Source organism: Eublepharis macularius, chromosome 13 (genome assembly GCF_028583425.1).
Source record: "Eublepharis macularius isolate TG4126 chromosome 13, MPM_Emac_v1.0, whole genome shotgun sequence".
In the NCBI taxonomy this organism is placed as follows: Eukaryota; Metazoa; Chordata; class Lepidosauria; order Squamata; family Eublepharidae; genus Eublepharis; species Eublepharis macularius.
The window spans coordinates 55,723,142-55,736,166 of NC_072802.1; the positions used below are offsets into that span (position 1 = coordinate 55,723,142).

At 45.5% G+C, this 13,025-nt stretch overlaps 1 protein-coding gene across 1 annotated transcript in view; it reads right to left on the minus strand.

Moving 5' to 3' along the window:
* Positions 1-232: 232 nt before the first annotated feature.
* Positions 233-13,025, minus strand: part of KSR2 (kinase suppressor of ras 2) — a 239,082-nt gene continuing 226,289 nt past the window's right edge. The window contains exons 17-19 of the mRNA XM_054996749.1: positions 11,959-12,090; positions 2,647-2,776; positions 233-370 (exon numbers count right to left, since the gene is read on the minus strand). Of these exons, the coding sequence (XP_054852724.1) occupies positions 233-370; positions 2,647-2,776; positions 11,959-12,090 (400 nt within the window). The remainder of the gene's footprint in view (positions 371-2,646; positions 2,777-11,958; positions 12,091-13,025) is intronic.

The following is a 13,025-nucleotide window of genomic DNA, read 5'->3' on the forward strand; positions in this document are numbered from 1 at the left end:
GGCAAATAAAATGTAATACTAACTCAAAACCCAGGAAACAAAATGAGGAGAAAATCTTTAAAATAATTGCCTCCAAATAAGACTGAGCCATTTATAGGGATCATATATGGTTGATAAACACTTAACACAGTAGAACTTTCACAGAACTATCCCCCAAATACTTCATGCTAAGCAAAAACGGTCAACATATTTCAAGACAAGCAAACGTGGTTGTCTTAGGAAGAGGTTAGTCTTACTCGGCTGACTTCCAGAAGTGACCAGGGTGGGACAGGCGACGGTTCCGCTTTGGCAGTTTCTCCAGCATCTCCATGAGCTTGGTGAAGGTCGGCCGTTCCTCCTGTTCATAAGCCCAGCAAAAGAGAAGGATGTCCTGCATGGAAGGAAACAGGAAATAAAGGGTAAGCAAGGACAAAAGAGCACTTCATTCATTAGCTGAACTTCCACTGGGAGTGCAACTTAGGCTATTAGGATGAGTCTCTCCATTCAGTCTACTATAATGATGGTGCTTTAAAGGACCCTGCGATCAGCTCTTTGTGCAGAGAAATTCACTAGTCAAATAGTATGCTGTTCTCTGTGACAGTACAATGGTCTGGGGAGGAAGGCAGAGGAACGTGCCGCCAGACAACTGCCCCCTCTTGTTCTAAAGAGAGAATGTTTTCAACTCCTTTTGCAGCCCTCCTCACAAATTATTATTGAATTGAGGGGGAAGAAGCTCTGCAGGAAGTAAAATTGTTCAATGAAATGCACCTTCCCATTTAGGCCAAGACCCTACTCATGATCAGGGCTTTTTTTCAGCAGGAACGCTGGGGAACGGAGTTACGGAACCTCTTGAAAATGGTCACATGGCCAGTGGCCCCGCCCTCTGATCTCCAGACAGAGGGGAGTGTAGATGGCCCTCCGTGCTGCTCAGCGGCGCGGAGGGCCATCTACACTCCCCTCTGTCTGGAGACCAGGGAGCAGGGCCACCAGCCATGTGATGATTTTCTCCGAGGGCAACCCACTGAGTTCCACCACCAATTTTCCCAGAAAAAAAGCCCTGCTCACGATGGTATTCATATCAAGAGGAAAGTTTTTGGCTTATATGCAGAACTACTAGATTTTAACTGTTGGGTCTATGTTTTTTGTTCATAGTGGGATTTTTAAATAAATAAACAAAAAAGGTGGGGGGTGTTACGCCCTTTACCATGCCAGACAGATCTGCTGCTACCTCTAGGCCTGTCATTAGGGTCGCCAGGCCCCCTCAACCTCTGGGAGGGGGATAGGGGCCTGGCACATACTTTGGGGGAGAGGGGCTGCGCGTGTGCGCCCCCACAGATGCAATGACATCACTTCAGACGTGATGTCATAGCACAGCCCCTGGGAGCACGGCAGACTCCACAGGGGCTCAAAATGGGCCTGATCTGCACTGAAATGGGCCTGTTCTTGAGGCGCTGCGGAGCGCCTCAAAACAGACCTGATCCGTGGCAGAACGGGCTCCTGCACTCTGCAGCACCTCAAAATGGGCTCGATTCACTTTTGCCATGGATTGGGCCTGTTTTCAGGCGCTGCGGAGCACAGGAGCACTCCTGTGATCCGCAACAGCCCCGATCCAGGCCGAAATGGGCCCGATCCCAGTGGCTGCTGCTCACGGGAGCGCGCCGCGCCGCGGGGGAGCCTGCAGGGAAGGTGTGCACCCCCAGCTGGTTAGGTAAGTGGGGCGGGGAGGGGGGAGCGGGGGCGGGGGCGGGGGATCCCCTGCCCCCACCGGGGGTCTGGGATCCCTACCTGCCATTTGTGGTAGCCAACCCCCTGTCATTGGCTCTAGCCTCCTGCCCTCAATGATTTGAAGCTTGGGAGAAAAAGCAGGCATATGGCAGATAACATCAGAGGTGATTCTCTACAAATTTCCCCAATCTCTATGATAAACAGCATCCCCTAGGTGAAAGGCTGGAGAATGTGATGTCATTTCCAAGTGACACTGTAGGAACTCCTATAGTCTCTACCATCTACCATCTCTCTATGGTCTTTACATTTGGGGAAATTCTTAAAGATATGATGTCACATCCCCTGAAACTCCACCCTCCCCAAGCACTGCTCCCTCCAAATCTCTCAACATTTGCCGGGACTGGGCTGGCAACCGTGGCTGCCTGTACAGGGTTGGCAATCCCTCCCCACCACTCCTCTCTGTATTTTTGCTATCCATCCCTTCCACAGACTTTTAAGATAGGTGCGTGATATTGTTGCAGAAGGGTAGGCTATTGCATTGGCACAGAAATGCCTCATCCATTCGCAGTTCCTGGCTCCCACAGATTCCTACTGGCCTGAGAAAATTCAGTCTAGGGGAACCCTTGCTCCAGAAGAAAAACAGCAGAGCAGAATGCCTTTCTTATCCGCTCCCGAGGACCTCCGAATAGTATATCCCTAGTTCATCTTCGCTACAACAGCCATCCTGTGAGGTAGGTTAGGCTAAGAGAGAGTGGCCGGCCAAAGAAGGGTGGCATAAAACTGTTTTAAATAAGTAAAATAAAATAATAAGCATTAATATAAATAATATTCAACTGTTTTCTGGGCCACTGGGAAAACAGCACATTGGCGTATGAAACCGTTCTCTGCTTCTCATCCCTTCCCCTACTCCACTCCATCTCAAGCAACAAAAAAGACACCTACCGAGATCTCCTTCCCCATTCCAATTTGGCTAAGGTTCGGCTTCATCCCTCGGCCCACTTGCCAAATTATTGCCTCAGCAGGTTGCGTCTTGAAAGGCCATTCCTGAGCATGCAGCTCATACCAGATGGTGCTGTCCAGACAAAGCGGGGGAAAGTTAATACACACACATGTATATAACACCAGGGCTGTCGCCATGAAGGAACTGGTGAATGCCTGGCTCCCTCAAGAATATTCCAAAGGATATTTCTCATCCTAGATTTTGAACATAGTACAAAACAGGATGCTGACACTCGCCAACAAGTAAAACTTCTTCCACCTTCTCATGTTCTGGCCAAACATCAGGTCCTTTTCTTGCTACATTTCATAAAATTAAATGTCATCCCATTAATCTTTAATGTAGTTCAATAGTGTAAAACAAATTAGGTTATCTGTATTTATGTGCTGAACGCCGTGCATTAATTTCCTTCCCCTGGTGTTATCGGCTTCAACTGTATCTGGTTATCAGGGAATGAATGCCCCTTTCTGATCCATATTTAAGAATTCCACATTAAAACTGTGTTACAGTGCAATCCTAAACAGTGTTACTCCAGTCTTAGTCTGTTGATTTCAGTGGGGTTAGACTGGAGTAATTCTGTTTAGGATTGCATTGCCAGTCTGCTAAAAAGCCTGATTGGCCAAGTGGGGGATAGAAATGTATAAAATAGAATAAACTTTCAATAGTTCATCTCCCCACCTTCCCCACACATGCATCTGGCTCGCTTGCGCAATCGTATAATCCCCCCCCCCTTTTTACTTTTTTAAATGGTGCTTGCACTATTACGATATCTATGTATACAAGTGAATGGGTATATTGACCTTTCATGTACGTGCATATCACTGTAGATGCTTGAATGCAAAGGCACTGGAGGACAGAGCAACCACTTGCCATTTCCTAAACCGGTGGGCTTTTGAGTTGTCACAACAGATTGCGGGACAATTTATGCTTCTTTAGCATATCTTTGACCAAAGGAACAAACGCTAGTCTTGGTCTTTCAAATGAGTGCAGCAGAAGCTATTTCACAGCATAGGAACTCAGCAGGCAGAGTTACAGCCTTTGGCAATGTGTAAATAGGAGTGGGCGGGCATGGTGGGAGGGTGTTAGGCAGTAATCCTTGGGCTGTTATATGTAGGAGACAGTCTAACAGCCAATTCCTGGAGCACTAAGTGAACTAGTCCAAGGCCCACAAAGATATGAAGTTCATTTGCAAACTGTTAACTCCAGCGTCCCACTCTATACTCGCCTCTCAACAGTTTCACACATTTCTGCAGACAGGGAGTGTGGAGAAAAGGATGGGCAGATGTATTGCTCTTCTAATTGTGCTCCTAACGCAATGCACAAGAACACACTTATGGGAGGGTGGGAAGTGGGGGGTGAGATGCACAAGCCTCTTGCACATCCCACCCCAGCATTCCTTTTTGTACGTTAAACTGGAAGCACAAAGGGGGAAGCTCAGCCTCACTCACCTTTTGGTTAGAACATTGTTCTGTGATGGCTAAAATGGAGCTTCCATACTTGGAGGCCCTGTACCTCTGAAACCGGGGTCGCTTCCACACGTCCTTAATGAGACGGCCTGCCAACGGAACTTTGGCGGGTTATCTCACTAATTACATGCGTCATTGTTTCCCATGTGTGAGCAAGTCATGACAATCCCGATTTTTAAGCGTTTTTTGTGAGACCAGTTTTGGTCCATCTTTTCATCATCATCATCATCATCATCATCATCATCATCATCATCATCATCATCATCATCATCATCTTATTAATTTTTCATAAACAAACATAACATATTTAAACAGTGAATGTAGTAAAAATAACAGATTATTAATTTTGGGTCCATCTTTTTTTTATGCTGCTTTTCCCATGCGATTATTATGGGAACAATGCAGGGTGGATTTGATTTAAATCAAACTGATTTAAATCACGATTTAAATCACTAGTCATTAAGGCTTGATTTAAATCATAGTTTTCTACATAAAGACTAATTCTTGCTGGTATAACTTTAACATGCAAGTAGATGCCTGCCTTACCGATAGGTAAAGGAACTTCATTAAAGTATTCCCAAACTGGGTCTCTTTTATGGCCTGCTACCATTATAGGTTTTTTCCTCCAAGGAAAGAATGTGATAAACCTCAGGTCATACACACAAAAGATCCAAAGACTTGTGCAGTATTGTGCTCAAAAAGTTTCACTTTCATTTTGTACTGCTTGCCCCTCCCTCCTCACACTTAAGTTTCTTCTTGTGCAGATCTATTCCACTCCAAACAATCAGAAAAATATTGTTTCTATTCACTAAACTTCTTGAAACTTAGCACTGAAGGGGTTGATTCTGTCTTCATAGGTTTGTAGAACAATAGGATTAAGGTCTTTTTCTCAACTCTGTTCATGTTATAACATTTTTGCTGTGAAGAAGAGGCATGTGATCTCTGCTGAGCTGACACAAATTCAGTTTTGAGAACTGCAAAACCAAGCATCTGTGATAATATCTTGTAGGCAGAGAAACTGCCCAATAATCTTACAAAAATCTCTGGAAGAGCATGACATTGTGAATGGATTAATGGAATTTATTTACCAAAAAAATTAAACATATACAGCCTTATTCTACATAATTAAAAACTAATCTTTATTTCATGATGGAATAACCTTTGGATGGTAATATATTTTCCTCAAAAAGCATTTTATTTTAAAAAATCCGATTTAAATAAAAAAAATCCGATTTTTTTGATTTTTTTTTTTTTAAAATCATTTATTTTTATCCACCCTGGAACAATGCATGTAGAGGCTTTTTTGTGCTTTTGAAATGCCCTCCCACAAATCTCCAACCCCTCCTCAAACCATTACCGCTCCCACACATGTGTCTGGCTCACATGCACAATTGTATAATCCTCCCCCCTTTTTACTTTTAAAAAGGGTCCTTGCACTATCACGATATCGATGTATACAAACCGACTCATACTGCAGTGCTTGCAACATTGGATTGTTAGCAATCAGAGTATCAGTCTAGGATCAACATTGAGAATGGAATGCCATTTCTGATTGTATTTCAAGCTATCAATAAGGCCCATTGTTTGGGAAAATACAATGGTCCCCAGCAGCGGTTCCTCCCTCTCTCTCCGCGGCATCAGTCAAGGGGGGTTTGGGGAATAGAGCAGGGTCTCCTTCCTCCTCCAACCCCTTGGCCTCCACTTGGCTTATGCGCGGCCCTCCAAAGGCCCCGCGAGGCAGTGGGAGCCCTGCCCCTGCTGCTGTGGGACTTTGGGAGGGCCTCACCACCGCAATTCGCTTCTTCTCCCTGCATACTGTGCCTCTAGGAATGAGTGGTGGGGAACACGGTTTGCCTTTTATATAGTAGGATATGGAATTGCATGATCGCACTATTCTACTGTTTGCATATTTATTAAACACTTTTGCATTTAAAACTTTGAGTGGGAAATCAACCGTAGAGAAGGAGTACTACGCATGTTCAGTTTCTACAGAAGCGGAAAGACAGGGAATGCACTAACATCATTTGTGAAAAGGCACAGATCAAGAACGCATTTTCTGTTTTGGGACCTTTTCCCCCTGCGGCAAACACCCATAAAACACGGATGAGGATGATGCATGTGGAAGGTGAGTTCTTGAAGCGGCTCGAGAAGACGCGCCTTTGGGACAGGAAAAACCTGAAAAAACTGGAGCATGTGGAAGCGACCCAGGGCTGGTTCAAGATTTTGGGAAGGAGGCTCTGGCTAGAGAGTAGCCATGGCCTCTTTCCCCTCGTTTGCTTACCAGCCCCCGTCATGCCTTCCTTCCTACCAGCCCATCCACACACCTGTGCATCCTTCCCCCACTTCCTTGGGAGCCCAGTGTCTGTACTCATGACTGCCCTTCACCACTTGCATGCTCTTTCCTTAATGATGCTGGGCAAAGCATGGCTGGCAGACTGCTTGTGAGCAACTTGTTGGGGGAAAGGCAAGGAGGTCTGCAGCAGGGGGACCCTGCCAGGGCCCCAGCAGCTGCCCTTCCTTGAGGTATGTTGATGCCAGCCCTGCTCCGAACACACGACAGCCAAGGAACTGCAGATCAACTTGTGCATTGTCTGTTGTGGCTCCACACCTTGCAGAATGGCCTGCGGTAGGAGATCAGGAAGACCTCTGCACTTCTTATTATTTGCAAAATGTGCAAAACAGAAATGTTGAAGAGGATATTTTTAATAATGGGATTAGAACGGTGGTATAATGGAACGGCGTGTCTCAGGGATCAGGAGCGGAGTCTGTTGCTCTGTTTCTTTGTACGTATCGCCTTGCTTTTACTGCACCGTCTTCTCTCTTTGCATGTCATACCTTAGGCAACATTTTGTTTTTGTCATTTTTCTAATTCTGTAATCCTAGTCCTATTGCATGATTTGATGGGTGTTTTATGCTGCCTGAGTCCATTTTTTGTTTGTTTTCAATATTCTGTAATCTGAATCTCAGTGAGAAAGGCAGGCTATAAATGAAGCAAATAAATAAATGAACTTGCGGGCTTTCTGGAGGCATGTTGTTGGTCAGAGCGGAGAAACAGGACACTGAATTCAGCTGGACCTTTCGGTGTGATCAAGCAGTGCTTTTGTCATCTTCCTGCTGTGCAAAGCTGCTCAGTTACGGCCCATAAATAGCAGAATTAGTTGCGCAAATCCCTTCCTCTCCACAGAAAGGGCAGATGCCTCGGGGTTTTCATGTCTGGGTTAAGGCTCTTCCCACAGCCTCAAGCACTTTTCTCATGCATAAAAGGAGCCGCAATATTTAGTGCTACCTTAGTGAGGAAAACCCAACAACACTTATAAAACTGCTAGAGGGGGAAAGGATGTGTGGATTATCCTCTTCTGAAAGTGCTAATGGGCTGCACGGCACATTAGATTCAGAAAAGCAGGCAGAGTGCTTTCAGTTGCGACTTAGCTAAACTGCAAATCTACACTGGGCTAATGCCACTTTAAGGGCAACCGTTTCCCCAAAAGGATCCTGGGAGAGGCTGAGAATTCTTTGTTTGAGATTGCCAGCCATCACTGCTGAAACTACAGTTCCCAGGATTCCTTGAGAAGTAGGAAGGAGCCCTCAATCCTTTTGAGTTGCATGGATGTACAGATATGTCTTAGTTACGGCTGCTGAAAGCCACTTACAGTAAAAAAAAATACACAGTTAACAATTTATGCTTTGACGGTTGCTTGATGGTGGGGCAGTAAGCAAAATCCCTGTCTTACCATTGCCCTCAGAGTCAGTTGCAGGGTGCGGACAGAAGCTACAATCCCAGACTCAAGAGTACAGCTGGCTGAAAGGGTCTTTGTTCTGCTACTAATGCCCCCCCACCAAAGTTCATTTGAGAGAAGTGAAGGGAAATTCATAGCAGTAGAGAAGGACTGTGAGAGTTTGTACCCAAAGATCCATCATCACTAGCTAAGAAAGACTGGCTTGCCCTAAGGCTGCCTCGTAGCATGGGGTCCCCAGTCTCGGTGAGTCTGTGGGACACAGCCCTGACCTCCCCTAAATTCTGAGTAGTAAGCAGGGGCCTTCAGAGTCCCTGAGTGATATTTTATGCAACTCTACATATAGCACAAACATGTATCAGAAAGATGACTATATGAATGTAGATGTAATCAAGTTTTATGACTTTGTCTTTACATAGCCACACTAAGAGAAGCTCCTTACCCATCTTTCTCTTGTCCTTGCAAGCTAACAAAAGTGCTGACAGTAGAAAATGAGACTGCATTTCTAGAATCTGTGAGAACAAAACAATTAAGATCCAGGCCTGTAGCATCTCAGTTCCCTCATTGGCAACATTGCAAGAGATAGATGGCCATCATCCTGCCATAGATTGGGACACTTGTATTAAAGCCTTTGTTTCAGGAATGTTGGGAAATGATCTTTGCCCAGCACCTATATCATGTAAGGGAATAAATTAACAATGGGTAGTTGTTCTGCTAGATACATCAAGGATGGGAACGGATCCGGGCTAGTCGTGAAAATGACACACATCTGCCCAATGGATACTTGAACTGATATCAGAGTTGCCAGAGAAAGAGCGTTTGGTCTTTGAAATGATAAACAACTTTTACCAGTGTTAATTGAGTAAGGGGACGACCCCTAATTATGCTAAACCAATGGAATGATGCTAAGTCATATGTACACGTAACTAACTCAACCAGTAACTTCTTTGTCTCCCTGCAGCTCAATAACAATAACTTGCTGAACCCAAGGTGATAAAAGTTGATGTTTCTCAGACCTCTGAAGAACGATTGGTTTTACTGGCCTTTTATTGCCCTTGTATCCATGTTCTTCCCTCTATTCGAATAAAGTAACTCAGTTTCCTCTCCTCATCGGACTCTATCTTTCTGCTTCTTCTGAAATGGGCCTGAGGCAGAACAGGCCATGAATTTGCATGGTTCAAGTCTGTGGGCACCTTTGGAATTCTGAAAATGAGGAGTGCCATGGGGTGCCAGTCTTAAAATATGATGAGGCTGCAAGCCAAACACCCTCCTATGATGGAAGCAGCTACTTCTGAATGTGTGCTCCCTGCAGGAAACAAAAGGCGATGCCCTCCTGCATTATTCTGAAGTACCTCCTATTCTAACGAGGGGGAGGAAAGCCAGAACTGGGGAAGGAGCCAGTAGGTACCAGGAAAACCATTAGTGGGCATTACATTCGATACCCCTGTAGTAAGCGGCAAAGGCCAAATTCAAACCAGGGATTCTGTACCAGGGCTTTGTAGTGTGCTTATTTAACTGCTCTCGTGCACCAGCATTCATATTCTGACAGAGTTCATGCGCTGGGAAACTGTGGCCAATCACTGCATCTGGAAAATGTGTGCGCGCGGTATGTCATAATCTCCCATAGATTTCTGCACAGACATGCCTTCAGTGTGGGAATTTTCTGGACATACACTCGCACTAACAAGCTTGCTTCTCAGGTGGCGGAAGGATTTTGTCAGTGGAAAGCGATCTTTGCTGCTTGCACATCACTGAGCAATGTCCATGGCTGTCCCTCTTTTCCACGCACACAAAAAGGAGGAGTCTTCTAAAGAATATTTGGAGACAGCCTTCAAGGAAAAATAACCTCTTATTTTTCTTTCCACCCCTTCAGCCTCCTCTGCATTCTGATGGCTGCAACCAGTCACAATTAACTTGCTCGCCTCTGCATACGTTTCCCATCCCCAGATCCATGCAGGGTTATTTTCCCTTGCAGTGATAACACTGAAAGGAAGATGCTTATTTCCTATGAGGGGACTTGCTTCTAATAAGCGTTTCTGTTAACAAAGGTTAGACGCTCCATTATTTCTCTTAATTGGAAAACGTCCACGTGTGTGCAATGTATTTCTAGGAACTGTGGCCCATTTTACAAATCTTGGTTACTAATGCTTTAAATAGCGCTTTTAAGGTGCTTTGGAATGGAACCCTAAATTCAGAGACAATTTGCTTTACTATACCAGCTGCAGGGAGACAAAGAAGAGGACCTTCCTCCCCTACTTGTGTACTTCCTGGAAACATTTGGCTGACCTCCGTAGGAAACAGGACTAGGTGGACCCTTGGACAGAATCAACGGAACCTAGAGATGCCAGTTCTCCACTGGGGATCCCCCCGCTCCCACTCTCCACCCATTGCTTCCACTTGCCTGGCCTGCAGGGGGGGATGTGCCTCCTGGGGTGCACCCCAAGCAGTGCAGCGTGCTCCTGGGCAGTGCAGCATGCTCCCGCGTGCTACAGCAGCCTGATTCGGGCCAAATTCAGCCCAAATTCAGCCCAATTCAGCCCAAATCTGGTTGCTGCAGAGTGCAGTAGCGCTCCCATGAGCCTCAGTGGCCTGATTTGGGCCCGAATTGGGCAATTCGGGGCTGAATCAGGCTCGAGTAGGCCCCCTGGGGAGCACAGGAGCCCTCTAAGGGTGGCCCGTGACTCGCATGATGACTTCCCAGAAGTGACTTTATTGCACAAGACGGGAGCACGCATGCAGGGGAAAATATAAGGTCAGTGCCAGGCCTCCGATTTCCTGCTTGGCGAGGGTGGGTGTTGGGGGACCTGGCAACTCTAGCAGAGCCTCTTTGAGGCCTTACCAAGTACATGTACTTCTGAACACCAGTTGCTGGTGGACAAACGGGATGGGAAGGCTGACTTGACAGGTCAGTTTGGGGACTTCCTGGAATCACTTGTTACATCATTATAACCCTTCCCTTTGCTTCAATGAACACAGGACAGCAAATACAGTTTCTCTCTCTTTCACTTGATCCTCACAACCACTCTGTGAGGCTGAGTGACAGAGAATGATTGGCACAAGGTCATTCAGTACATTTTAAGACTGAGGATTTGAACTCAGGCCTTTCTAATCCTTACTCAGCCCTCTAACTGCTACTCTCACAGGATCTGTAGCTGACCGCTATGGGAAATAGAATGCTGGATGTAGGAAGCAAGCCTAACACAGTTCTGCTCAGAAGTACGTCCCATTTTATTCAGCGGGGCTTACTCCCAGGAATGTGTCCTTAGGATTGTAGCCTTAGAGAGACAGTGTGATGCAGTCGTTAGCACGGTAAACTAGGACAAAGTAAATCCAGGTTCAAATCCTACCTCTACTTTTAATCTATCGGGGTGACCTTGTGCCATTTATACTCTCTCAACCTAATCTACCTTGCAAGGTTGTTTGGATAAAATCAGTACACATTACCCACAGATCCTCAGAGGAAGTGAGAGATACAAATATGATCAAAAGAGATAGACAGTAGATAGACTGGGTAGATCCTACTAACCTCAACAGACCAATGGACAGACTCAGCATAAGACTGAAAATAGCAAAATGTAGCTGTTTCAAAACCCAGGGCCTGACACTTAAAGGGAGAAGGGCAGTGTTTTTCCAATGCAAGTTTTTAAATTAAAAAAAAAACACGTTTCTTCACAGCTTAGTCTGATTTTTTCAAAAAGTCCCATAATTACCTTTTTGTTTGCGAAAAAGTTACATAAAACATGCACTGAGCTTAATTGTTGCATGGCATTATCAGATAAGAACTGGGCATGAGCTAATCACTTTAAAGCTGCACTTCTTAAGGTGTCCATCAAAGTGGCATGTGGGGAAATTAATCTGTTAGATAAAGACTTAGCAAAGATATCATTGCTAAGGCAGCAGGGACAATTTCAGAAAAGGATGTTTTTCTCCTTTGCTACAGAGCAGGGCAATTAATTGGGCAAACAAAAGCTGCATTGGAGAAACAATGCTCAAACAGGTTAGCAGTCCTGGTGTTCCCACTCCATTTCCCCACTCTAGGCACCGAAAGACCCCCTACCCAAGTGCAAAGACGTCTGAGTGCTTAGAGAAAGGCAGCTTGTCTTCTTCTGTGTCGGGTGAGAGCTGGCGGATGATTTCTGGGGCCAGGTGGCACAGCCAGCCATTCTGGATCCGCAGTTTGTTCTCCCTCCTTGAAAAAGAAAAAGAACAGCAAGTCAGTCCGTCGGATAATCTTAGACATGAGCGCAACTCAAGCTAAAAAGCACGCGAACTGGTCTACCCACTCGACTTCCGATTTCCGGTTTGACACAGACAGACGCTTTCAGACTGAGCTCTGTGGTGGGGAGTTTTTATTTTGTTTTAAAATGTGTTTTAATTTGTTTCTAAGCTGTTTCTTCAGGCCTTAATGGTTGGCTGTTTTGTCTGGTTCTTGTCTGCCCACTCCTCCAGTTCTGGACTGAAAACTTTTTCTTTAAATGAAACTGAAGGCAGGCATAAAAAAAGAGAGAAAAGAACAGAAAGGTAACTCTTCTGGCCTCAGCTACTAGACAGCTTGCTGTAGAGTCCATCTAGCAACTGCCTGTCCAAACCAAGGTCCAGGGGAAAAAAACTGTACAGAGTATTCAGACCTTCTGAGCCAGCCCTGTGTCTGCGGGGAGCATTTTGATAGAGACTGGTAGGAAGAGAGAGCGCAGAAACTTGTGCATCTGTCTTGGGGACAAAGCTAAGTGCCACTTCCTCCCACCAGGAGTTTACAACAGTTAGAAGAGAGTTTCATGTATCAGGAAACTCCAGCAGGAGCCACAGAGTGAAAGCTCACATCTGCACTCACTGCATGCGGGCACATTCAGTTTCCTATGTGTAAATGATATTTATGTAGAAAAGCCCCTCGCCCAAGAGGCTTTCCCACTGTAGACGAAAAGAGAGGGGTGGGTAATCATTGGGGAGGGGGAGAAGAGGATGTTAATAGGAAACCTCAGAAAAAGCTCAACCTCCTGCAGCCAAAATTTGCAGTACCGTGTGGGTGCTTTTCATTAACAAAAACGGTTGGAAAACTGTTGCCTGCATCTCATTTGGCCCTAGGTGTTAACTAGACAGTAAAACTGGCAGAATAAAAGCTAGGCA